Here is a 27,906-nt window from a genome sequence, read left to right on the forward strand (position 1 = left end):
TCCGCATCAACACGGGTTCTGTGAAGGCAGGGATCTTGGCTGTCTTGCTCAATGTCCTGCCTGCTCAAAATCTACCGCACCTAGAACACCTGGCATTTATACTGGAAGAGTTCACTGAACCTCAGGACTCCATGGAGGCTCCCTGGAGAGGGTACAACGTGCGCTAGGCCTTGAGGAGAGGACGTTTGACAGGTGGCTACTGCAGGTGAAGCAGCAATGCGTGTAGTCCGGGGCTCATGGGGTCCTCCGGAGTCTGAAGCCTGAGTTCAAATGCCCCCCTCTGCAAACAGGAGAGACTCTGCAGTTCCTGGCCCTCCCGAGCTGCCGCAGACAAGTGCACTGAGGATGAAGCCGATTAGCTACGGTGCGTGGCACACAGGAGGCGCCAGCTGGACGCCGTGGGCCCGGATCCGAGGCACCACCCCGGACCCCATTCCCTGCTCACCTCAGTGCGCCAGCCGCCGTCTCCCTCACCGCCTGGCTGGGGTCGAGCAGCAGCGGCCCGAGGCGTCGCACGGCGTCCCGCCGAGCCAGGCCCGGCAGCGCCGGCCGCTGCTGCACCAGCCGGGCCAGCCCCGCGCAGGCGCACTCGCGGACCTCGGCGCTCGGGTGCTGGAGCTGCGGGAAAGAACAAGTGTCAGAGAGCAGAGCGCACGCGCGGGGACGCGGCGGCAGGGGCGTGTGGCGTTGCTGGGGGGCTCCGGGCGAGGCCTGCCCCCCGCCCCTCCCCGCGCGGCCCGGCGAGCCCTCGCCTCACTTTTTCTAGCAGCTCCGCCGCTGGCCCGTCGTCCTCCTCTGGCTCAGTCCCGTTCGCCGCCGCCGCCTCGGCCTGACAGTCGCCCGTAGGGGAGAACTGAGGTCGCTTGAAGCGTTTCGTCCGGCTCTTGCCCATTGTGAATTGCGCTGGCGGGAAGACCGAGAGAGGAGGGCAACAGCAAGACGGTGGAGTCTGCTCAGCTGGCAGCAAGGTCTTGCAGTCTAGGGGTCTATGCACTACTGCTCAGCTGGGCCCGATGACGGCCCGAGCCCACATGGGGAAGCAGTGCGCGTGCGCGTGGCGTGTCGGCGGCGGAGCGGGGTGGTGGCCAGCGCGGGGAGAGCGCAGGCGTAGAGGGGAGGTTGGGCGGGCCCAGACCTTGCGGAGGGGCGTGTCTTATGGGTTTTCTCAGGAAGGGGAAGGCTGGATTTGAAAGGTAGAACCGACTCCGCCTCCCACCAGCTAGTGACATTTATCAAGTTACTGAACTTGCCAAACCTTTATTTCCATAATAATCAAATGCGATTAAGGATGCCTAACTTGCCAGGTTATTGTGAGGCTTAAAAAAATATTATGTAAAGCGCCTAACTCCAAGCCTGATGTATGTATGTAGTAGGTGCTCAAAAAATATTAACCACGATTTTATTTTGTGCCTAGCACAGCTCCTGTCACAAAGTCCCTATTTGATGGACTCCCTAAGAAGTTACTAAACCTTCCTGCCTCAGTTTCCTCATCAATGAAATGGGGATACCAATAATATATACGTAATGGAGTTGTTATAAGGATAAATGTGTTAATGTGTTTAATATGCTAAGAACAGAGATTGGCACATAATAAGCACCATATAAATGTATGGTTGAAACTTTCATTTAACAAATAACAAAAGGATTCTTTCACAAATATTTATTGAGTACCAGGTACAGTGCTGGGCATTGGGATAAAACAATAACCAAGACAGATATGGACCCTGTCATTTGTCTTTGTCCTTATGGAGTTTACAGTTTAGTGAGAGATGTGTTAAATATATAATTATGTAAGTATTTAATTACAGTTGTGGTAAGTACTCAGAAAGAAGAAAAAGTACAGGAGAATCTCCTGTAGTCTTTATAATTACATGCATTTATGGAGCACCCAATAGATATATAGCTTTCAGGTCACCAATGTATGGGAGAAAAGTTCCATCCCATGGCAACCCTACCCTCAAAGACTTGACTGTCTAGTAAAGGAAATGACTAATTACTACAGCATATTTTGGAAAATAATCACAGAGGTGTAGCTGAAGTTGTACAGAAGCTGAGGCCCATCAAAGACCAACTTTAGGCACAAGGAAAACTTGGAGCCCCCAGATACATGTTGGTGGGTTTTACTTCCTAGATCTCTCTTTTCTGGCTACTGATCTCCTAACCTCCCTAGTCCAAGCTACTATCTTCTCTTGTCTTGACCACATGGGCTTCTGGTCTCTTTTTCTACCCTCACCATCCGTTGAGAAGCTGGAGTGATTTCTTTCAGAATGAATATCCCTCCAACTTTCTCATATGCACTCCTTTGCTTGAACCCTTTCAGTGGCTTCCATTTCTCTTAGGATGGGGATCAAAATCTTAGCCGGCTGCAGTGTCTCATCCTGGCCTGCAGCTTCATCTCACGTCACCTCCTGCATTCTGCCCTTAAGCCGCCCTCCAAAGGGCCTCTTCTGCCCCAGACCCCACTGCTGTCACGGTGAATGCAAGAGTCACATCTTCATAGGTGCCTCCTCTGATTTTGAAGTCTGAGATGGCACGTATCCTGTTCCTTTGCTTCAAAGCACAGTACAAAATTACGTTGTAACTTAAATTTGTGTATAGTTCTACACAATTCTTATACCCATACTCTGCCCAACTGCACACTAAACCTTGTAAGGATAAGACTGCCTGTTTTCACACATCACTGTCTTCCCAGCACTGGCCAAGACGTGGCACAAAATAAGCATGCCATTTCTTAAATGAATAGAGACCACATAATCAAGAAAGAGTAGGGCATGCAATCTAGACAGAATAGGGGGAGACAAAACAGATTCTTGCTATTTCTCTCACTGTGGGGATGAGCAAGAAAAAATAGTTCAAAACCTTAGCCGGGGGAGAACTATGGGATCTATTTTATTACTATTTCCTGTGAGAAATTATATTTCTGCTAAAAATGAATGATAAACTAATGAGCTTAAGAGCCCTTCCAGGACCCACCTAAGATCATCAGTCTTAGGGGAAGCCCAGTGACCTTTAACCATCTAATAATCCAGGTTAACCAGGCATTTTAAAAAATCCAGCCAAGCAATGATTGACATGATCAACGTCAATGATCCAGCCAACCATCCCCTTTTCCTACAAATTATCATTGTCAAGTGGGAATTTTTGAATTAGATTGCTTAGAAGCCTCTTTCCTTCTGAGACAATAAAAATGCTTGTAATCAATTATTTGCAGATAAATTTTGTTTTAAATAGGAACTAGCTGTTCTCTCAGACTCCTGTTTCTCCCCCTTCACACGTCTGTTGGGTAATCTTCCTAAAAACACACTCTGATCAATATTCGTTGAAAACCTTTGACAGTCCCCTGTAGGTGCATAACTGAACCAGGTAGAATCAGGCTCAGACTTTTACATGACATACCTGTGCAGCCAAAGCACCCTGCCACACGCTTCCAACACCTCATCTCTTGCCTGGGAGCCTCCTCAGTCACCCCAGAAACTCCCTCGGACTTTCCTTTACCCAGGCCTGGGGGCTGTATAGTTCAGCAAGCTTCCCCAGTACACCCTGGCATTAATCATTTCCATTTTCCTGATACACAGTCTTAGATCTACTTCCAGTTCCTCTGAGTGTTACAGACTCATTGTGGGATAGGAGATGTAAACCAAAAAGATGGCTGTCCTGTGGGGCCTGGCCTGTTGTCCTCCTGTCCCAGCAGATACTCTATCCTCAGCCCTCCATGTACCGTTTTGTACAGTGCAAATCTACACCAGGGGTTCTAAACAGGGGGGATGACTTTGCCCCTCAGAGGACAAATGTCTCCCGGGCAGCAATATTGCCCTAGGTTGAGAATCAGAGAAATGTACTTTTGTTGAGTGACTATTTGCTTATTGGCCTAGATTCTATGAAGTTAGATATAATTTATAGATTGATAAATTACAAATGATTTTGTCCTATTGAGATGCAAATTATTTCTGTCTAGTAGAAAATATAACCTCAAAGAATACAATTTCATTGCCTTGTAGGACATAACCAATTTCATACCTAACCTAGCAATCTTCTTTTTTTTTTTGAGGTATCGTTGATGTACATTATGTAAGTTTCAGGTGTACAACATAGTGATTCACAATTTTTAAAGGTTATATTCCATTAGTTATAAAATATTTATATAATTTATATAAAATATATAAATATAAAATATATTTATAAATATATTTATAAAAATAAATATAAAATATAAAATATATCCCCTGTGTTGTATAATATATCCTTGTAGCTTATTTATTTTATACATAGTAGTTTGTACTGTTTGGTGTTATTTTTTTGGCTGCGCCACGTGGTTTGCGGCTTGCGGGATCTTAGTTCCCCAACCAGGGATCTAACCCATGCCCCTTGCAGTGGAAGCAAAGGAGTCTTAACTGCTGGACCGCCAGGGAAGTCCCTAGTAGTTTGTACTTCTTAATCCCCTCCCCCCCTTCCCTCTCCCCACTGGTAACTACTAGTTTGTTCTCTGTATCTGTGAATCTATTTCTTCTTTGTTATATTCACTATTTTATTTTTTAGATTCCACATATACGTGATACCATACAGTATTTGTCTTTCTCTGTCTGACTTATTTCATTTAGCATAATACTACCCTCCAAGTCCATCCATGTTGCAAATGGCAAAATTTCATTCTTTTTTTATAACTGAGTAGTATTCCACCGTATATATATACCACATCTTCTTTATCCATACATCTGTTGATGGACATTTAGGTTGCTTCTGTATCTTGGCAATTGTAAATAATGCTGCTATGAACATTGGGGTGCATGTATCTTTTCCAACTAGCGCGCTTGCGCGCACTCTCTCTCTCTATATATATATACACACAGGAGTGGAATTGCTGGGTCATATGGTAGTTCTATTCTTAGTTTTTTGAGAAAACTCCATACTGTTTTTCACAGTGGCTGCACCAATTTACATTCCCACCAACAGTGTGCAAGGGTTCCCTTTTCTCCACATCCTCGCCATTTGTTATTTGTGTTCTTTTTGATGACAGCCCATTCTGACAGGTGTGAGGGGATATCTCACTGTGGTCTTAATCTGCATTTCTCTGATGATTAATGACGTTGAGCATATTTTCAGGTGACTGTTGGCCATCTGTATGTCTCCTTTGGAAAAATGTCTATGACTTCTGCTCAGTTTTTAATTGGGTTGTTTTTTTGATGTTGAATTGTTTATATATTTTGGATAGTAACCCCTTATCAGTCATATCATTTGCAAATATTTTCTCCCATTCAGTGGGTTGTATTTTCATTTGTCGATGGTTTAGTTTACTGTGCAAAAGCTTTTAGGTTCAATTAGGTCCCATTTGTTTATGTTTGCTTTTATTTCCTTCAGTTTAGGAGACAGATCCAAAAAAATATTGCTGCAATTTATGTCAAAGAGTTCTGCCTATGAACACAACGTTGTAAAGCAACTATACTCCAATAAAAATTCATTTAAAAATAAATAAAAGATAAAAAAAAAAGAAAGAGTGCTGCCAATCTTTTCTTCTTTCTAGGAATTTTATGGTTTCCTAGCAGTCTTGTTTAAGTATATTATTCCTCACTAAATAAATTTCTGTTCCTCCTTTATACCAATTTTACCATCTTCCTGTTTCCTTCATTAAGGAACTGACAGATGCTCACTATACGTTTATTTGATGAATGAAAATTTAAACTTGTTGAAAATCATCCTTTGACAGTGTTTATTCATAAGGCAAGAAAGGTGTTCACCAGGTACTATGAAGCAAAAAGGCAGGTTACAAAGCAGCATATATAGTATAATCCCATTTTTGGAAAAACACACACAGAGGGAATACCTATGAAAGTATATATACCAAAGTGTCACCTGTGTTTAACTATAGGGGGAGTTAAGGGAGATCATTTAAATATCTTATTTTTCAACTAGTTTATTTTGGGGGTTTTCTAGAATGAGCAGGTAGTATTGGCATCATTTTTTATTTATGTATTTATTTATTTTAGGCTGCGTTGGGTCTTCGTTGCTGTGCGCGGGCTTTCTCTAGTTGCGGCGAGCCTGGGCTACTCTTCGTTGCGGTGAGTATTTAGGGCAATACAGATTGCCCTAAATCCCATCTAACTCACTTAACCTTTGGAAAGCAACAAACCTTAAATGGTTTTGATCCAAACAGAGTGATGGGAGAACATTTTAAGAGCGTCCTATTTACCCAAAAGTCAACAGAGTCAGTTCTAACTCCTCGCCTAAACCAGTATTGTCAGTCTTTCTCATTTTAGCCTTTTTAGTGGGGGCATAGCTCCTGGAACCTTCAAACATTGCTGGTGGGAACGTAAAATGGGGCAACCTCTTCAGAAAACAGTTGAGTGGTTTCTTATAAAGTCACGTATACTCAGCCCATAATCCAGCAATCCCACTCCAGGTATTCCCAAGAAAAATGAATATATCCACACTGAACTGTACATGAATATTCACAGAAGGTCTATTAATAACAGCCCCAAACTGGAAACAAGCCAAATACCCATCAACAGGTAAATGGAGAAACAAAAAAAAGCAATGGAAAGGGATGAATTACAGATACATATATTAACATAGACAAAAAGTCTCAAAAATATGTTTAGCAAAAAAACCAGACTAAAGAGTACTGTATGATTATACTATGATTTCATTTATGTGAAGCTCTAGAAACCACAAATCTAAAGAGCCGAACAGGAGTTGCCCAGAGCCAGGGGTAGGGGATGGAACTGACTGGGAAATGGGGGGATGGAACCCTTTGGGGTGACTGAAATGTTCTGTGTCTTGCTTGTAGTGATTGTTACAGGGGTGCTACATTTATCAAAATCCATCAAACTGTACAGTTAAAAACTGTTTTTTATAATAATTAGAGTTGTTTTATGTAAATTAACCTCAATAAAGTTGATTTTTTTAAAAGCCTTTAGAACCTATCCCTGTTTTGATCAGTTCCCCCATATTCATTGGTAATAATAATGGGTTCCATTCCCTATTTGGAGAGTGAGGGTCCCACCGACAGTATTTATTGAGCCATCACTATGTGCCAGACACTGCTCTAAGAGTTTTGCACGTATTAAGCTATATAAACCGTCAACAATCCCATGTGACGTTAGCATCCCTGTTAGAGATGAGAGAACTGAAGCACAGAGAAGTTAAGCTACTTGCCTAAGAGCACATGATTTGCAAACGACAAATATGGGACTGACCCTACACAGTCAGACTTCAGTTATAATAAATGCAATACACTGTCTCCTAATGAATTTGTTGGTATTTACTGAAGAGCTAGCAAACTGAGGAAACCAAAGTTTTAATGGGTAACACCAGATAAAGGGAGGAACGTAGAAAATGACTAAGTATAAGAGCAGAGCAAGGGCTCCCAAATTGGGTAAAATGCTCTCTATACCTGTTTCTCCACTCATAAAATGAACTACTCCAGCTAGCAAACTCATATTCATTTTGCTACCTCACTGAAAAGAAATATTTATACATATACACAATTTGAAAATCATAAAAGAACGGCAGTCCCTTGCTTTACTTCTTCCCAACCCCAAGCCCATTCTAGGAAGTAGACATTCTCAACTATTCTACCTGTTTCTCCTATTATTATCTCCATACTCCCAAATGATAAGCTATTACTTTTTCTTATTTGTCAGTATTATATACTATTTCTTACCTTCTTGCCCTGGTAGGTAAGGACTTAGCTCTCCTGTACCCTCTCCCCCATTTCTCCTTCATCCAACAAAACTGTACCACAATTCTTGATTAAATCAGTGATCACTATCCAAATTACTAGAACAATGCAAATACTGCTCACTGCTAAACTTCTAAGAAGTCCACTAAAGCCAGTCTCTTGCTTATACAACCTTCATTTTTCTTGGAGTTAATAATTGCTTTTTCATTATCCTGGCTTTCCATCAATCTGCCATTATTTTTTTCCAAATGTCTAACATCTTTGTCAACAGTATTTGCCATATGTTCAAATATATCCATTCCAGTTTCTTCCTGTGATCTCCTTCCTTTCCTCCTGCCCTTATCTGGACTGGGAATTCTCTAAGGATGCTGCACAGCAGTCAAACTGGACTTTCATTGTGACTTGAGTATTGGGTTCCCCATTTCCTTTGAAGTTGTTAATACATGAAGAGAGAGCAATGGTGTTCACTGTGATAATGTTGTTTACTGTGGAAGCTCTTAACTGGAGTCATTTTATTTATTGAAAAAGTATTCTATGTGCATGAGTTCACAAATGTAATCAGATATAATTTCAGAAACCCAGGCCCGGACCCTAGTTTGTTTTTTTTTTCCAAACTGTTGCTATTTAAATTTACTTTATCTGATTCTTGATTCAGACAAACCAACTCTAAAAGAGACACTTATGAGGAAACTGGGGAAGTATGAGCTGAATATTTGATGGTATGAAATTATTGTTTTAGGGGCTTCCCTGGTGGCGCAATGGTTAAGAATCCACCTGCCAATGCAGGGGACACAGGTTCAAGTCCTGGTCCAGAAAGATCCCACATGCCGCGGAGCAACTAAGCCCATGCGCCACAACTACTGAGCCTGTGCTCTAGAGCCCTCGAGCCACAACTACTGAGCCCACGTGCTACAACTACTGAAGCTCGCGTGCCTAGAGCCCGTGCTCTGCAACGAGAAGGCACCGCAATGAGTAGCCTGCGCAGTGCAACGAAGAGTAGCTCCCACTCGCCGCAACTAGAGAAAACCCGCGCGCGGCAGCGAAGACCCAAAGCAGCCAAAAACAAATAAATTTTTTTAAAAAACAGCAACTTCTAGCAAGGATATACAGTATTTCTCTTTTGATTTACTTAATGAAGTTATAATAGACTTAGCTATTTTAGTTCCCCTACTGTTATTTACCTTACAAATCTTAGCATTTAGCCTTCTATCTTAAGAACCTCCCCATAAAACTAGATACATTACGTAAGAAAACTTATGACTTGGTGTAATTATGTACAAAATTTAAATACCAAAGTTAAGGTTCATTCACTCATTCAACCAACAGTAACTGAGCATCTTCCAAATGCCAGGTGCTCTAGGGTACTAAAGATACACAGATGACAAGGACTCGGAATATAGGGACTTTAAGAATAAGTCACCTGCCTAAGTGGTTAATGGAGGAACCAGGACTATGACCCAAGTCAATCTGCCAGGCTGGACTCCTCCACTACACATGGCCCAGAGACCCCTTACCTGGCAGATGACATCACGCTTGGTTTGAAGCAGCTCCCTAGTCCCTTACAGGGACGGGTCAAGTCTCCTCAAAGCATGCTCTTTGGAACATTTCTTCTGTGTAATATTCTGTAAGTCAGGGTCTTATTGGCAAGAAAGAGAAGCTGACTTTGGCTGATTAAACAGAAGACAGACTATCGAAAGGGTTGGGTACCTCACAGGACTTTGGGGAGGTCTGGCTAAACTTTTAGAAAAGAATGCCCAGACCCATGCCATCAAGCTGGCCCGATGAGGACACCGGCGCCACTACCACTGAGCACTACTAAGTACTCTGCAACAGAAACTTATCTTTATGGCCTCACCCTCGTCCCAGATGCAAAGGAAGGGAGTTTTCTGGGTTGTCTTCGGAGACTGGACTCATTCAGCTGGCATTCCCCACACCTAGCAAGGGCATTCAAAACAACCTTGGTAGACAAATATCATGACAAATACCCAAATATCCACAGTGTACGTTAACAGGCATTTCACAAAACGTCAGGGAAACAGGTTTCTCTACTGCAGGACCACTTGGAGCTTTTAATATGCTTTGGAGCATAGGGACTCTCTAAGAAGATAAAATAGTTCCCAATCATTGGTGATCATCGAAACTTTATTTCTGGTACAGGTAACAGGATGGAAAAAGTGGTAGACTTGATGCTCAACTGCTCCCTCTCCTGGCCTCCCACAAAGTCCCACTCATTTGACTAACGAAAGCTCTTACTTCTCTGGTTCGGGAGCCCTCATCTCTCACCTGGACTATATAGCAGCAGTTCCTAACTGCCCTCCAGGGCATGGCCCTTCAGTCCACACAGTAGCAGTCATGACCATAAAATGCAAATCCAGTTAAGTCACTTCCCTACCAAAACAGTTTGGTGGCTTGCCACTACCCTCACAAGACTCCCAACCCCAGATGCCTACTTACTTCCAGCCTCAGCTCTTGCCACAATTCCTCTCCAACTCCTCACCACCAGGCAAGTTCAAGAACTGCCTCTGCCCCACCCCTACCCCCCACGACTGACCCTTCAGATCAGAAGGAAATAACCTCTGTCAAGTTGTGTCTGGGCTGGCCCACTTCCTCTGGGCTCCTATAGCGTCCCACACTTTTACCCCTCATAGCACTTAAACCACATGGTAACTGCTCAATCACTGGTCTGTATTCCCCCCAGGCAACAAGTTCTGAGAGTGCAAAAACTCTTCCTCACACAAATACCCAACAAAGCACTTGCCACTTAAAGGGCAGTGTACAAAGGTGATGAAAGAGCACACCTAAAACTTTCAGGTAATGGATATCCTTTTACTTTCTTGTCTCTCACACAAACAGACTTGCACGGCACACAATCATTCACTAAAAACATCAATTTAAAAATGTTTTGCGTTCTCTGATGCAGGCAAGGTGCACCTATTTTTAGTGGAAAAAGATAGAAATTATACTTACCTAATGTAAAGCATACAGAAAGTGGAGTCTGGAAACAGAATGAGACTCAAGTGTCTTTGGTTTCAACAGGAGAGGAAATGATAGAGCCACTTTAGTTGCTGATGAAGGCAGAGCATCTGTCAGCCAGAAGGATGTAGAGACTCAAGTCTCTACAAAATGCCCATCAAGAGTCCAGTTCTAAAGGAGAAAAGAGCCACTCAAAAAGCAGCACTATCAGGCAGTCACAGCCTTTATGTTTTCAGTGAAGTTGCTTGAGAAAACACCTAGAACCATTTTAGGTTTCTTAAATCATTCGAGGCCAAAGAGCCTTTCTCTTTGTATTTAATCCAGTATTCAGGAGTTTGCCTGATTCAAAAGATAAGCACAACTTCCTCCTGGCTATCTCAACTGAGATGTTGATATTACGTAAAGTTGTAACAATGAGGTTTTTTGTTTTGTTCCTTTTTTTACTTTTAGTGTTTGGTTTAACAACTAGATTTACTGAGCACTGACTCTGTAGCCAAGCACTGTTTAAGTGCTCTCCATGAATTAACAATTTAATACTCAGTGTAAGATGACTGGCGATATACCTATATCCTATACATTATCTTCCTCTACCGAGGAGATTGGCATTATACCCATTTTATAAATGAAAAAACTAACGTTACTAATTTGCCTAAGGTTACAGAACTAGCAAGTAGTAGATCTGAGATTAAAATCCAGTTTGGCATAAGCGTCTACATTCTTAACCATACCATTATAATGGCTCATGACTTAAGTTCAACACACACACATAAACATCCTTTCAATCAGTCAAGAGACTTGGTGTTAGTTGTCTTCAGTAAGTCACGGGGACGTAGAGTAAAGTCACTTTGAAAATCTAAGACTGTCTTCCCCACCTGTGAAGTTAGAGGACTAGACTCAACAGTAATTTCCTAACAGTGTGGAAGAGCGTATGAGAGAGTGAGGGCGCTGGTGATGAGAGGCTAACCTAGCAAGGATCCTTGGGCCATTTCAACCAGAGCAAAGGCTTTTTTGGAAAATGAACTGTTCTGTTAGAAGTAAAGGTATGAAAAATCTTTGGAACTGTAACAAAAGTTTCTTTCTTGGAGCCAATGGATTCCAAGTAGCCTGGCATCAGGAAATCCTTGAAAACCTCTCCAAGTACATGCACCGTATATGTACATACACAGACATATTTTTCTAGGGGAAAAGATTCAAGGATTTTGTTAAATACAAAAAGTAGCTGATGATTCCAAAAAGGATTTAGGACACATAAAATCCCTCTTCAGCTTTATACTCTTGGAGGAAACTAGTGATCCAGGTTTGTAGAGCTTAATTTTTGAGAAATCCTGCATTTCCTAATTAAACATCACATATTATCAGACCACGATGAATAAGAAATATTAAAAGGGGACTTCCCTGGTGGTCCAGCGGTTGGGACTCCACACTCCCAATGCGGGGGGGGGGGGGGGCCCAGGTTCGATCCCTGGTCAGGGAACTAGATTCTGCATGCTGCAACTAAAAGATCCCACATGCCACAACTAAGACCCGGCGCAGTGAAATAAATAAATAAATATTTTTTAAAATTTAAAGTATTCACAGCCTAATAAACTGGGTACCTTCAATTGCTACTTGAAATTTGCTCTACTGGACACACAGTTAAAGTATCTCATTTTACTCAGCCTGTATCTGACTCATTTTATGTTAGCCTGTACCTGACACACTCAGTATGTTTAAAATTTTTTTCAGTTACAGACTTAAACCAAGGAAAAAGCCCAATCACTAAATATATATAAAGTATTTATTTTTATGCACATATTTACCTACAAAATTTACAGGAAATAAAACAATGCAGAATATATGGAATACCCTCTTAAAACTTCGTAGGAGCAGAGGGGTTTATTGCTGCAGTTCAAAGAATGAAATTTTATACACGTGAAAGCCAAGATGAACACATTTAAGATAACGGCAGCCTTGTTAAAAAGGTTTTTTGTCCTGTTTTTGAATTTTCAGCCTTATGTTAAATGAAATTTAAAAGACTGCTCGTGAAATAATTTAAACCTTTCAAAATCTTCTAATAAACAGGTAAAAGGCACCTCTAGTTCTTTAAAATATTTACAGCAATCCCAATAGTTTAATTTTAAGGGCTGTTATAGTATATGTGGCTAATATGCATACACAGTATGTCATTAACACTCTCTAAACAGTGAGAATTGTAGACTCTAGTTTGTGGCACTGCTCCCAAGTTATCCCTGTGATGGTGTGGCTGATCAATCACACCTGCATGATACTAGTGTAACAGCATGTCTACCACAGCATAAAATCCCATTATCTAAAACAATGACTATCAAATTCCCCAGACAATACATAATTTATAACTAAACTTGTCTATTCAGAAGCCTTTGGAGTGTTCTTAAAATCATTAAAAAAATATAAAGTATATTTAGCATTAAATGAAAACAATGAACTGGAAAATATCACAATAGTGGCTGAAGTTCACTATCTAGTTTTAACAAAAACTGTTTCTCAAAACACCTATAATTTCTTAAAACATAATGGAGATGAATTTTCCTTAGTCTAAGCTCAATCCAATGTTTTTCCTGCATTATGATTAAAAGAGAGGAGCGTAAGAGTGAAAGGCACAGCTATACGTAATAGCCGGTTTTAAAGAGCTGTGGAGATGGCAAGCAGATGTTCCTGAAACACTGGTGCAGGAGAACAAAGTCCACATAACGTTTCCTTTTTAACACTGGCATTGATTTGCTATTTACAGTAGTTTACAAAAATACATTATAAAAACTGGATGAGGTTCTGTTTCTAAGTTTAACTTAGTAACATACATACATACTTCATCTGCAAAAATCTTTGCAGGATCTGAAGTACTAAAGTGACACTAATACTGAAACACAAATAATCAAAGGTACCAAAGCACTGATTACGCGAGTCACCACCATGAAGATAATCTGGGTAAATATTGCACATTTCTTGTCAGTTGTTGCTATGACGTTCACATATCCAACTGTAAAAGCAATCCTTTATGGCTTTTTGCTGTATCACTTTTTGAAGAAAGGTTGTTTTAAGTCCCATAACAATGAGTGCAGATTGTCATTGAACATGAGGCCTAGGTTTCAAAATTAGTTTTCCTGTCTGTAAAAATGAAAAAAAAAAAAAGTTTAAAAGTATACAGTTCTATTAAGAACACCACCACTTACCTAGAAACCTTAAAGGGCATTAGAACACCCCCCTATATTTAGTCAAGATTAAGCAATTAATAATTATGTTTTCAGTGTTCTTTGTGTGGAACTTTCTTCTAAAAATCTTTAGTACTTTAAAACATACACATAAAATCTTTTTTTGATGAATTCCCTATCCACTGGCTACCAGAAAATCAGCCAACCAACCCAGTGGATAAAATAAAATCCCAACTTATATAGACTAATTTATGTCCCTTACCATAAAACATAAATAAAACTATGTATTTGAACAAAAATTTTTCCCTTTTTCTAACATTAAAATTTTAACTTCCTCAAGTTAAAATGTAAACCAATGGCTGGAGCAATAGACACTCATACACTGCTGGTATTCAGTGTATGTGGATACAACTCTTCTATAGGGCTGTCATATTTATCAAAACAAAACAAAAAAAGCATATACCATATAATCCAAACAATTCCACTTCTAGGAATTTATCTGAAGGAAACTAGGTGCAAGGGTAAAGATGTACATTTAAGTGCTATTAATTCAGTATTTACTGAGTGCCCATTAATGTGCCAGACGTGTGAGATGCTAGGGACCCGGTAATGAACTAGCTAGACGAAGTTCCTTGTCTTTATGGAGCTTAAGTTCTAGTGAAAAATACACAACATATATAACATGCAAAATGTGGACGTAGGGGATTAAATTATGATGTGTCCATAAAGTGGGACAGTATGTAATTAAACAAAATGGAAGATCTTGAGATCATGCAGATAAAAAAACAGGCCTGGGACCTTTCACAGTTAACCTTCAGTATACGGTGGCTCTTAAGTCCTAATGTTGGGTCAAAGAAGCAGGTTTGAAAAATTCGTAACATCTTTTTATTTTTTTTAACGGTTCTTTATGAACTTGATTATAACATTTTTCTTTTATAAGAGTAAATGAGAATACACAATAAAATATAAAACATGGTGATTATCTTTGGTTGGTAAAATTCTAGGTGGTTTTCAGAAACACACTTTATTGTCCTCAGGTCAAGTGCTGTCAGGATTCTGGCTCCCTCTCAATTCTCACTTTCACTTTTTCGGTAACTCCTTGATACCTTGGTAGAACTTTGATACTAATTTTTCTACTGTTTTACTGAGATATAATTCATGCACAGTAAAATGCTCAAATCTTGTGTACAGTTTTATGAGTTTTGACAAATGTATATACCCACGTCACCACCACCCAGATCAAGCTACAGAAGAACATCACCACCACTCAGAAAGTTCCTCCATGCTCCTTTCCAAGGTCAATGGTACCCCCCACTCCCTACATAACTGCTTACCACAGGTTAATCTGCCTCTCTCTGATCTTTAAGTAAATGGAATCACACAGCGTGTTCTTTTTCATCTACTTCACTCAACGTGTTTCTGAAATTCATCAACATTACTATGTTTCAGCAGCTTGTACCTTTTTATATTGCTATTACAGTACAGAATGTATAGTATACCACTGTATAAAAATATCATGGTTTTAAATCCACTTTAAATCTATTTTAAATTACATAAGACATTAATGTAATCTCATTATAAAAAGTTCAACCAAGATGAGCTTAAAGTCATCCTTTCCATTCACCTCAAACACTAGCCCTCTTACAGAAGAAACCAGTTTTAGCATGAATTCTTCCAGATTGTTTCCTATGGATTTACATTCACATATATGAATAAAAATTTGGTGCTTCTATCATGCTGATTGAGGGTAAAATACATCACTTGGGATTTGTTTTTAAATAACCTGATGACAGGGAAGGTTGGCAAGGGTACACATGAATTAAGAATGGCCATGAGGTGATATCTCATGGCAGTTTTTTTTTTTTTTTTTTTTTTGTGGTATGCGGGCCTCTCACTGTTGTGGCCTCTCCTGTTGTAGAGCACAGGCTCCGGACGCGCAGGCTCAGCGGCCATGGCTCACGGGCCCAGCCGCTCCGCGGCATGTGGGATCTTCCCGGACCGGGGCACGAACCCATGTCGCCTGCATCGGCAGGCAGACTCTCAACCACTGCGCCACCAGGGAAGCCCCTCATTGCAGTTTTGATTTGCATTTCTCTAGTAATTAGTGATGCTGAGCATCTTTTCACGTGTCTCTTGGCCATCTGTGTGTCTTCCTTGGTGAAATGTCTATTTAGGTCTTCTGCCATTTTTTAACTGGATTGTTTTTTTTGATATTGACCTGTTCGTCTATTTTGGAGATTAATCCTGTCTCTTGTTTCATTTGCTAATATTTTCTCCCATTCTGAGGGTTGTCTTTTTGTCTTGTTTATGGTTTCCTTTGCTGTGCAAAAGCTTTTAAGTTTAAAAAAGTCCTGCTTGTTTATTTTTGTTTTTATTTCCATTACTCTAGGAGGTGGGTCAAAAAAGATCTTGCTGTGGTTTATGTCAAAGAGTGTTTTTCCTGTTTTCCTCTAGGAGTTTTATAATGTCTGGTCTTACATTTAAGTCTTTAATCCATTTGGAGTTTATTTTTGTGTATGGTGTTAGGGAGTGTTCTAATTTCATTCTTTTACATGTAGCTGTCCAGTTTTCCCAGCACCACTTATTGAAGAGGCTGTCTTTTCTCCACTGTATGTACTTGCCTCCTTTGTCATAAACTAGGTGCCCATCTGTGCGTGGGTTTATCTCTGGGCATTCTATCCAGAATGGCCATTATCAAAGAATCTAGAAACAATAAAAGCTGGAAAGGGTGTGGTGAAAAGGGAACCCTCCTGCACTGTTGGTAGGAATGTAAATTGATACAACCACTATGGAAAACAGTACCGAGGTTCCTTACAAAACTAAAAATAGAACTACCATATGACCCAGCAATCCCACTACTGGGCATATACCCTGAGAAAACCATGATTCAAAAAGAGACACATACCACAATGTTCATTGCAACACTATTTACAATAGCCAGGGCATGGAACCAACCTAAATGTCCATCGACAAATGAATGGATAAAGATGTGGCACATATATACAATGGAATATTACTCAGCCATAAAAAGAAACGAATTGAGTTATTTGTAGTGAGATGGATGGACCCAGAGTCTGTCACACAGAGTGAAGTCAGTCAGAAACAGAAAAACAAACATCATAAGCTAACGCATATATATGGAATCTAAAAAAAAAACTGTACTGATGAACCTAGTTGCAGGGCAGGAATAAACGCATATATGTGGAACCTAGAAAAATGGTACAGATGAACCGGTTTGCAGGGCAGAAACTGAGACATAGATGTAGTGAACAAACCTATGGACACCAAGCGGGGAAAGCAGCAGCAGGTAGGGGTGGTGGTGTGATGAACTGGGAGATTGGGATTGACATGTATACACTGATGTGTATAAAATGGATGACTAGTAAGAACCAGCTGTATAAAAAGATAAATTAAATAAAATTCAAAAAAACAAGGCTTTGAATACATTTCAGGGAAGAGGAAAGCACCAAAATAGGAAATATTCAAATCTGTCTATTTGAAATGGTAATTCTTTCACCTTCTAATTATGAAAATAAAGCACCATTTAAAAAAAAATTAACTTAGGAAAAAAAAAAGGCAGGGCAGGAATAAAGAGGTAGACATGGGGGGGGGCTTCCCTGGTGGCGCAGTGGTTAAGAATCCACCCGCCAACGCAGGGGACACGGGTTCGAGCCCTGGTCTGGGAAGATCCCACGTGCCACAGAGCAACTAAGCCTGCGCACCACAACTACTGAGCCTGCGCTCTAGAGGCCAGGAGCCACAACTACTGAGCCCATGTGCCACAACTACTGAAGCCTGCGCGCCTAGAGCCTGTGTGCTGCAACAAGAGAAGCCACCACAATGAGAAGCCCACGCACCGCAAGGAAGAGGAGCCCCCACTCGCTGCACCTAGAGAAAGCCCACGCACAGCAACAAAAACCCAACGCAGCCAAAATAAATAAAACAAAAATAAATTTAAAAAAAAAGAGATAGACATAGAAAATGGACTTGTGGACAACGGGTGGGAGGGCGAAGCTGAAGCGAAGTGAGAGTAGCGTCGACATATATACACTACCGAATGTAAAATAGTTGGCTGGTGGGAAGCAGCAGCAGAGCACAGGGAATCAGCTCGGGGCTTTGCTATGACCTAGAGGGGTGGGATAGGGAGGATGGGAGGGAGGCTCAAGAGGGAGGGGATGTGGGGACATGTGTATGCATATGGCTGATTCACTCTGTTGTACAACAGCAACTAACACAGTATTGTGAAGCAATTATACTCCAAAAAAGATTTAAAAAAGAAAAAAAAAAAAGAATGGCCATGAGTTGATTTATTGTCGACACTGGCCGATGATACACGGGAAGTTCATTTAGCTCTTCTCTGCTTTTTTATGTTTGGAAATTTACATAATTAAAACTTTAAAAAAAAAGGTACCAAACTGACCATATTGTTTGATAATTTACTTTTTGCTCCTAACATTATGTCTCGAGGTACTTCCATGTCCATACTTATAGATTTACTTCTGATTTCCTATGATATGGCTTTACCACACACTATTTTACCACTGTTGAGAAACAAAATTTCTGTCGAGAAACAAAAATTATTTCCATTTTTTTCACTACTGCTAAGGATATTACAATGAACAATCTTGTACTTGCGTCCTTGCGTACATGTGTGATGGCCCCCCCACCAGGGGAGTTGGGGAAAGTAGAGTAGTTAGGTCATGAGACATGCACATATTACATTCTACAAGAATGATGAAAACTGCCCTTCAGATGGCTGCATCAATGTATATTCCCAACAAGCAGTGTATGGCTGCATCATTTCACCACAATACTGGAGTTATTTAATCTTCACTAATCTGACAAGTAATACAAATGAACTCAGTTTTACTTTGCATTTCCCTGATTACAAAATGAGGCTCTCCAGTCTTTCCATGTTTATTGGCCATTTGTATTTCCATTTCTGTGATACGACTTACCTTTTCCATTTTAAAAATGTACTATTTGTCTTTTTATTATTGATTTTTAATAGGCCTTCAAACATTCTGGATACTACCCTCTATCTATTAGGTACATTACAAATGATTTCTTCTAATTACTGCTTAACTTATTGTCTTCTAATGTACAAAATCTTCAAATGTTGGTGCAATTAAATGTATCCAAATTCTTCCATTATGGCATTTGTTTTGTGACTTAAGAAGATGTTTTCCTATCCCAAGGTTATAAACATATTCTTCTGTATTTTCTTCTAATGCTTTTATGGTGGGATGTATATGTCCTTTTAAATCTATTTAAGATTTTACCTGGAATTTAGTTTTTTTAATTGATGTGAGGTAGAGGTCTAAATTCATCTTTTTCCAAATGAAGAGCCAACTGTCTCAATACTATAAATAGCCTATTTCTTCCCTTTTGACTTGAAAGACTACCCTTATCTTCTACTAATTTTTTTTCTACTAATTTTTAAAAAATCAAAGTGTTTAATCTTTATTCTCTTCCATTGATCCAGTTGTCTTCCTGCCCTAATACTTTTGTTTTTTATTCGAATTTCCTATACTGGGTATTACTTAATAGTTTTTTAAGTTGAAGGTAAAAATGCTTTTATAAATAAATCGAAATTGTGAGATATTCTTATATTGATATGTGATCAACTTTTAAAAATACAGTACGTTCATATGTCCACAGTCCATCAATTAATCTATGACTCTATATAAAATCCTACATATGGAAGAGTGTGAGATACATAACAGTAGTTTACAAAACCATCCCACTGAGCCATTTTTGGCCAATAATGACCACTGTTTATTTCTTTGAATCTAAGATAGCTTCAATTAGAAGATGGATCATGACTTTATGTCATTAAGAAAGATTAAACTCTCAACTCTACCAATTTAATTGTAAGACACCATTGATTAGTGGATGCACGTCAATCTTCAGAGATGTTACAATGTAAAAAAAAAAAAAAAGTGTCTTAGAATCAATGCTACAACGAATATCCCCCCTATTAATTCCATGGAGACAATTTGTTGTTAAAAAAATGTTTGTTTTACTTAAGCCAAAACACTTCAGTCCTTTCACACGTGGCTACAGTTTTCTAATGAAAATACTTACATCATCACAAGACATGTTGTACTCTGCTAATACAGTTCGACATCGAGCAGCTATACTGAATAAATGTGGTCAAAGGAAAATTTATATTTGAAGAGTAAGCTTTTAAGAACACCTAGAGATTGGGAAGGTGGTTTAATTTAGTTCAGAGAATAAAACTCAATTCATGGTAAAGGATACATTGACGGTGCAACTACTCTCTTGTGTATTCCAGCAAAGAACAAGCCTATTAGAGTGATACAGCTAATGGTGAAAAATGGGTGGTTCCATAGTGATGTGAAGAAGGACACCTGTAAAAGAGTTGGAAAGATAAAAATGTTAAAAATCTTAGAACAATATTGATTCCTACCTCCCCACTTGTGCATGAATGTATATAACATTTAATTATCTAAAATATGAGAATTTGGAAAGTTCGCTGGTGGCCTAGTGGTTAGAATTCTGGGCTCTCACTCTTGTGGCCTGGGTTCAATCCCTAGTCAGGGAACTGAGATCCCACAAGCCGCGTGGCATGCACCCCCCCCCCAAAAAAAAAACAGATAAACTATGAGAATCTGGAGACTTCCAAAAATCCTAGTTCTCCATATTGCTATACTATGAAAATTAAAATAATGTATGTTTTATATCTTCAGTGTAGCAAGACAATGTAGCAATATTCCCTCCATTCATTCCAAATGCTTCAACCATTAAAAATTTACTCCTATAATAAAAAAACACCCTACCAAAAATATTTACTGAAACCTTCCTAGTGAGAAGTACTTTAAAAAGCAGAAGACTACAAGTTCCACGAGAAAAGGGACACTGTCGTGGGCATCATTATTCTCCCAACACCTGAAACAGCACTTGGCAAATATAGGTGCTCAATAAATATTGTTGAATGAATGAAGATGAGGCCTCTGACTCTCAATGAAAACACAAGTCAGACGTGATCTGGTTATCTTCCCTGTTAAAAAGCAGAGGTGAGCAAACTGCCGTTCATAACCTGGTCTCAGTCTAATCATCTCCTGCCACACCTGCACACTTATGCTACCATTTTCCTTTTCTCCTCTTCACCTGGCTAGCTCCTACATATCCTTGTAAAAGTCAGTTCCAGCTTCACCCTTTCTCTTTGAAAGAGGCAAGACATGAGTTTGGTTTTGAAGCTACTAGGTTTAGATGGCCACAGAACATCCCAGCAGGGGAAAGTGATTAGTAGCTATCCATAAAAAACTAGAGTTCAAGAGAAACAAAGGGCTAATTTAAGATCTGAGAATAATCAGTTGACAGTAGAAAACAGAAGCATACATAATTCTAAGAGTAGGTAGAGGGACAAGGGTACAGGATGCAGGACTGGAACAAGAGTAGGCACTGAAGCCAGACCACTGGGGAATCGGAATGTGGACTGAGAAGACAAGTATTTAGAGTCTAGAAAAAGAAATGGAGTGGACTAGAAACTAAATGGGAGCACAGAACCAAGCTAAGAGCATCTGTGCTCCGCTCTGATAAGATATGTGTACCTGTTTCAAGACAGACAACTAAACTTATGAAGAGCACTGGCCTAGCATGGTACTGGTTAAATAAATTTGTCAAATGAAGAGATGACAGGTTGAAAACATCAGGAAGGAAGAAGCTCCCAGAAGGACGAGATCCTGAAGAAAGTTTAATATTCCAGAGTAATGTCTTCTTAAACCTCTGAGGACAGTTTAATTCCCACAGGAATTACGTGCCTATGTTTTATGCGCCCTGTACAAGATCAGCACATACAGTGTTTCAATCTTCATTAGACCAGTCAGTATCAGCCTGCCTTCCTCCACGGCAACAATCAACTGCATCCAGGTAACAGTTGCCTCCTTTAGTTGAGGCATTTGTGTACTTTCCAGTTTGCCATATTCCTTCTCTCCTTGTGTTCTTCCAGCTAGCCACTGGCTTTTGAGTTTGCAAGTCCCCTTACAGACAACTGCTATTCAAAACTCTTGTCAGGTTTGAGGTTATTAAATAGTGAAATGTAAAGAGTCAACCCTTAAGCTAATAGTTATACTCTCACCTAATTTAGAAAATTATATTAACTACAGAGTTTTGGGCCTATTTCAAATTACATTTAATTCTGTGTTTTATTAAGATCTCAACTAGCTGAAATCAGCTTATATTGTTCACAATTAGAAGTCAGATTCATTTCCCAAGATAGACCTTTTTTAATCTTCTTGCAGCCTCCTTCACTCTTCCCCTAAAGATGAGTACCAAGTGCAGCCTTAAGATCAGATTTTTATAAATGAACATACAGGAGAGTTTCCTATCCATCATAGAAACCCCTCTATTAACATGAGATCCCATCACCAACCTCCCCTGCTTCCTATTCTTTTATTTCTCCACCTCAGCGGGTAGCGTCAGGGAGACTACATGGTAAACAACCCCCGGCTGTCTGAACTGCCATTTAGGCTGCTGACAAAAGCCTTATTATTAGGTTTTTCTTTTGCATAACCCAAAAGGTTGTAAATAAAGCTACTGGAAGTAGTATACCTAATTACAGTTTAAAAGGGGAAGTAGGGTTAAATTTGTGGAAACTACAACATCATTATTACCTAAATAAACCTGAACTGGGGGAAAAAAACTTCACTGGAAAACTGAAGACGATTACTTCTCTAATAAAAAAGCCCAAGTTTGCAATTAAGGCACAAATTGGTAGAAAGAGATAGAAATTTGAGAAACATGCTACCAGCTTTCATCAAAGGATGCTTCAAGAAATAACATTATGAAATCTGTTATTGCATTTGGTACAGGAATATTCTTAGTGCCCAGTGGGAGATCTCTCAGTGTTTCTTATATTAAACTTCAGGCAGAATTTTTTTTTAAAGATAAATGATGAGAAAGAAAACCTTTGCTAGCTTAAAGAACTTACAAATGTGTTCTCACAGATAATGAAAACCGTGGAACTAGCTGTGACTTTAGAGACTAATTTAAAACTCAACCCTGGCAACTCTGCTGGCCCACAGGGCCTATGATATCAGTAACCTGGTTTCCTTCCTGGTTTTGACCTCGTACTCTGTTTTTACTGGTCTTGACTGTTTATTACATTTACATTTGCTATTTTATCATAACGTTTCCTGCAAAGTTGTCTCGAATGCTTTATGAGATGAGGAAAAGAATTAACAAAGATAATTCATAGAAGAAAATGTTGTTTTATAATTTTTAAAAGCTGGCACTGATGACACTAAATGAACAAAACAGAACAAAGACAACGTTTACACTGAAATATGTAAAAATGAGATATGTAAAAACTGTACGCAAGTTCAGAAATGAATGAGAAGTAATATAAGTGAGGTAGTATTTCTTAGGCCTTTTTCTCTGCAAAGATACTTAACCCACAGCAGCCAGCCAAAGTTTTTCTCAAGCAAATTAAGATAAAGCATAGTTTTAATACAATGATTAGTATCACTACTAGTTCTAATAGGTAGCATTTGATTAATACTTTACAAAGAACAAAGCACTGCTGTACCCACTGTCTCAACCTGTTAAAGATTTAAAATCAAAACTTCTACCTTTTGCGTCTCGGGATCTATTAACCAGTTCCAGGCACCAGTAGCTGTACAGACAGATACCACTATAAGAAGCACTGATGAAAGATAAACATGAAATTAGTAAGGAAATAAGCTATTAATATGATACTCCCACCAGTTCTTAATACGACAGCCAAAGGATGCAGCGCTTCATTAAACAGAGAATGGACTCCACTCAGGACTTAGAGGAGACTTGCCATATGACCTTGCGGAATTCTCTGAAACAACGTGAACCTTAGTAACTGAGGAGGATACTGTCCCCCTTATTACTTTAGTCAAAATTCCTGAAGATTAATGAAATTAAAAGCAGTAAGAACCAAGATGGTAAAACTTTAATGTAAGATTTTCTTATGTAACTTTCAATGTCTTTACACTGATGTTACAGATCTAATAAATTCAAAACAAAAACCCCCCCAAACCACCCCAAAAACCTCATTTTTCAAATATAAACAAACCAAAGACTCTTCCATGAATGCACTGAGAATTTGGACTAAAGACTTTTGCCTTGCAGACAACTGCTTGTTGTTGAATTAAACAAAGGTCAATGTCAGGAAGTGTGGAGCACACCAATCAGTATCAGATTTTCTTTAAGGGACTTAAGGAAGGTTGGGGTAGAAATTACTGACAGTAGAAGTTCGAAAAAGTTTTTCTCCCCACTAAGCTAGAATTATTTAAAAAATTCTATATAGATCATAAGTAAAACTTAAGAATATATGGTATTACTAAAAAATAATAAAGGGGCACCAAGACCTAGTTACTATTCTGGAGACCAATCAGTTACTATCTTTCAGTTGGGATGCATACATTTTTAAAATGTAGAGATCAAGCTTCAAAGTGCAACATAAATATAGTAAAACTTTATCTAGAATTCGTGGTGATATACTTTTAGAAGAGGCAAATCATAGAAAAACAATCTCATTTTAGATATTTAATAAAACGCAAAATTTCAAACTTATGTTCTCAGCTCAGAACAGATTAAACTCAGTTTCTTATAATTCTACACTTCCAATAAGAAACATGCTAAAGTATACAGATTTTTTTTTTTTTTTTTTTAATGAAGCAAAAGCAAAAGCAAACCCACCAGAAGGGACCTCATACACATACTTTGGTACACTGAACAAGCTGACAGCATTTGTATGTAAGCACTTAGACCGTGAATCAGAGAAAAAGCGTGTTCATTACACTTTATAAGATAGAAAAGCATCATATACATTTTAAAAGATTCTCAAGTAACAGTGAAACAAGGTTTTGGGGGTAATTCCTAGGTAAACTGGAGAACCTGAGAAAAATCATTACTTGTGAATTCTAACCAATCAGAATTCCTGTAGCATATGACTAATACTTTGCAAATAGATTTAATAAAAATACACAAAAAATCTCGACATAGGAGAAGACCCTTAACTTCAATAGGGCTCTTCAGTTTGGTCCCACAAAGTGAATTATACTTCAAAATAAAGTATGTCCTCAACATGTGCTGCTGTACTTCCTTCTTGGCAGAAATTAAATTTCAGCAAGGAACAGCCAAGAAATTAAGACTGTCCCAACATAAATTAGCAATTGCTTATTGAGGTCATCACTTGTATATTCGTCTGCATTTCCTATATATTTCCAGGGGGCAGTAACCACAATTCTTTCAAATCATATTTTACAGCACTCGTTGAGTATCATTTTCCTTAACAAACTTTATTTCAATAGTTTGTAGGCAAAATTGTAAAACTGCTAGACAGACTACTGAAATTTTTATTACGTGTGCTGGTTATCAGATTTGTAATATTTGTTTAAAAGTATACGCATTTTACTGTAAAAATAAAAATTCAACCACACAAAATAGACTATTCTCTTAGGGTTGTCAGTTTCTTTTCTTAAAATTTCTCTGTAATGCCATTATTTACAATGTTAAATAAATGTAAAACTGTCCAAATAAAAGGGAATCTTATGGTTTAATAAAGATTTGCAAGCATTTGTAAAACAAAAGTTTTACAGAGAAGCAAATCATTGCTAGGCAGGAATAAAAGTATCAATTTTAAGTTTATTTTCCCTTAAAAAACATCCAGGCACTTACTTCTCCAACGTCCAGTGGCAGGTTGCAAACAATGAATATATTCAGTAAGTCTCCTCTCAAAAGCCTTGAGATCTAGGCAAAAAGATTTCAATTTTCTAATTAGCTACTCTTACTAGTTTGAATCTATTAAGATGAATTTTAGGTACTCTGCTTCAGGTCTTGCACACCAACTTACATGTATCACTGCACTGTTTACTTCTTTACTATGACAGCTTTAAACACTTGACAAATACATTAGGTTTCTTTAATTCCAATTTCACATATAAGGAAACTGGCCGATTCACTTTTAGAAGCGTCATAAAATGGTATGTGGAAAATCAACAGCAGCCTCAGCCGGTGCCAAAAGCTAGAAATTTGGGGGTTGCAAATAAAGGATCAAAATCAGCTCGAGTTTTAATTCCGTTGGAACCAAGAACTCCCTATTAGACAGAACAACGTTATTACCTAACACCGAAGTCTTCGAAGTCAATTTGAACGCAATTACCCAATTCCGAATTCCAGCCCTTGTATTTAATTAATGGCTACGCTTTCAGTCTGGACTTCTGATGCGGCTAACAGGTGGGTATGCAAAGACGCTCCCCTTTCCTCCCTCCCAAGAGGTTACAATTGATCTTCGTGGCACTTCTGGAGCGCCGACGCCTGGTTCCACAACACAGGGGCACCCAAGGTACTCGCTCTGAATGAGCAAGGTGGGGTATCACTTTCAGTTGCGTTTTTTGTTTTGTTTTTTTTTTTTGCGGTACGCGGGCCTCTCACCGCTGTAGCCTCTCCCGCTGCGGAGCCCAGGCTCCGGACGCGCAGGCCCAGCGGCCATGGCTCACGGGCGCAGCCGCTCCGCGGCATGTGGGATCTTCCCAGACTGGGGCACGAACCCGCGTCCCCTGCCTCGGCAGGCGGACTCCCAACCACTGCGCCACCAGGGAAGCCCTCAGTTGCGTTTTTTGAACTTTAGAAAAGGAGACCAAGAGGCACTCTCTTACCCCGGCAGTTACCAGAAACCACGGCAGAAATCAGGGATACAATTCGTGCAGGTATCAAAAAAAAAGTGAGTTAGCATACTACAAGGCACGAAGTAAAAATGTTTGCTAATGAATGAGAAATATAAGCAGCCAGGACGAGAAGCTACCTGGTCTAAGCTTGGGGAATGGAGGAACTGACGCAACGCGCCCCCGACAAGCGCCGGCTGAGGCCACGCGCGCCGGAAGCAGCGACCGGCCGGATACTGCCGCCCCTTGGCCCCTGGACCGGCCCCCGCGCCCCCAGCCCCGGACCCCGTCAGTCCAACCCTCGCGGCCTCCTCTCTCCGGACCAGGTTTCCACGATTCAGGCCCCTCCGGAGCCCCGCCAGCTTCCGGGAGAAGCCCGGAACCTGCCCAGGCGGCCCACCCTACCTTCCGCCTGCTCCAGCGAGTTCATGTCGGGCTGCAGCTCCGTTCACCGGCGCTGCCCCGTCTGCATCGCAGCTCCGCTGCCCCCTCCAAGCCCGCAGCTCCAACTCCCACCTCTAACAACTCCCCTGCGCCCCTCCTCTTAGCACCGCCCCTTTCCTAGACCCACTACGTTCATTGGACGCTTCTGCCAGACCCCATGACTAAGACGGTTTTCTATTGGCTAGCTCCTGCACTAGCTTGGCACCTGGAGTTGGACGGTCAGCCAGAGGGGCCAAGAGCTGACGGCAGCCGAGTAGGCGTAACACTGGCGCCGCCTCCTGCCCTGGGGAGGAACTGCAGCCTGTCCGCGCAAGTCGGTTCATTTCGTATATTCCTCGTTTCCTGCTTGGTTCTTTCATTACTTGAATACTTATTGTGCATCCGCTACCTTCCGGGGAGTGTTCTGGTCACTAACGAGGGATGCAGTAATCAACGAGCTAGCTCTCCCTCTAGGATTCAGAGGGAAATAAGGTATGTACAGAACCAACTAGAAACCAAATAATGGAATTTCTTACTTTATAGTAGCTCTTTCCTAGATACCCGTGCCACAGCTACTGAAACCCGCGCACCTAGAGCCTGTGCTCAGCAACAAGAGAAGCCACCACAATGAGAAGCCCACGCACCGCAATGAAGAGTAGCCCCCGCTTGCTGCAACTAGAGAAAGCCCGCGCGCAGCAACGAAGACCCATCGCAGCCAAAAATAAATAAATAAATTTATTTTTTTTTAATGTTGAACATGCCTTTGAAAGGGTGCACATTTTTATCCTGTCGCTGGCATCTGCATGTATGGATCACGGGCGCTTGAGGAACAGTAAGGGAGGAGGAGAGGAAAATAGGCGCTCATAGTTAGGCTAAAAAATTTGGAACCTGAAGTAATGGGGAGACCAAAGGATATATATTTGCAGAAACATCATATCAATGAGATTTGTCAAGAAGATAGTCAACAAATATTTAAGGAATACATGTTCCAGGCACTGGGATATGA

General features: G+C 40.2%; 2 protein-coding genes across 7 annotated transcripts in view; both read right to left on the reverse strand.

The window, feature by feature from the left end:
• Positions 1-1,033, reverse strand: part of HEATR3 (HEAT repeat containing 3) — a 36,403-nt gene extending 35,370 nt beyond the window's left edge. Inside the window, exons 1-2 of one of the 3 annotated variants that reach the window (XM_029203845.1) lie at positions 758-1,033; positions 446-618 (exon numbers count right to left, since the gene is read on the reverse strand). In XM_029203845.1, coding sequence (XP_029059678.1) covers positions 446-618; positions 758-892 — 308 coding nt within the window. In that variant the 5' untranslated portion in view covers positions 893-1,033. Of the gene's footprint in view, positions 1-445; positions 619-757 lie in introns of those variants that run through there. The other 2 variants (XM_029203854.1, XM_029203862.1) reach the window with 2 other exon arrangements.
• CNEP1R1 (CTD nuclear envelope phosphatase 1 regulatory subunit 1) lies at positions 884-27,036 on the reverse strand. Of its 4 annotated transcripts, none has more exons than XR_003790883.1 (7): positions 26,883-27,000; positions 25,492-25,563; positions 23,412-23,485; positions 20,080-20,189; positions 19,903-19,957; positions 10,643-10,819; positions 884-903 (listed from the first exon to the last, which is right to left on the reverse strand). XR_003790883.1 is itself a non-coding variant. In XM_029203875.1 (6 exons), the coding sequence occupies exons 1-6, from the start codon at positions 26,905-26,907 to the stop codon at positions 13,730-13,732; spliced, it is 378 nt and encodes a 125-aa protein (XP_029059708.1). In that variant the 5' UTR covers positions 26,908-27,036; the 3' UTR covers positions 12,412-13,729. The 4 variants fall into 4 exon arrangements, 2 of the variants coding, with proteins under 2 accessions (XP_029059708.1, XP_029059723.1); XR_003790884.1 differs by lacking the exons at positions 884-903; positions 10,643-10,819 and adding exons at positions 13,722-13,771; positions 15,150-15,234; XM_029203875.1 differs by lacking the exons at positions 884-903; positions 10,643-10,819 and adding an exon at positions 12,412-13,771 and having other exon boundaries at positions 26,883-27,036.
• Between the last annotated feature and the right edge of the window lie 870 nt (positions 27,037-27,906).

The sequence above is a fragment of the Monodon monoceros genome, unplaced genomic scaffold (genome assembly GCF_005190385.1).
Source record: "Monodon monoceros isolate NGI ecotype Baffin Bay Population unplaced genomic scaffold, NGI_Narwhal_1 Super_Scaffold_10, whole genome shotgun sequence".
In the NCBI taxonomy this organism is placed as follows: domain Eukaryota; kingdom Metazoa; phylum Chordata; class Mammalia; order Artiodactyla; family Monodontidae; genus Monodon; species Monodon monoceros.

Coding starts and splice junctions, on each gene's coding strand:
- CNEP1R1 (XM_029203875.1), bottom strand. CDS start 26,907: ATGAACTCGCTGGAGCAGGCGGAAG. Junction 20,190..23,411: donor TAGATCCCGAGACGCAAAAG/GTAGAAGTTTTG, acceptor ACTCTTTTACAG/GTGTCCTTCTTCACATCACT. Junction 19,958..20,079: donor AGAGTAGTTGCACCGTCAAT/GTATCCTTTACC, acceptor ACATTTATTCAG/TATAGCTGCTCGATGTCGAA.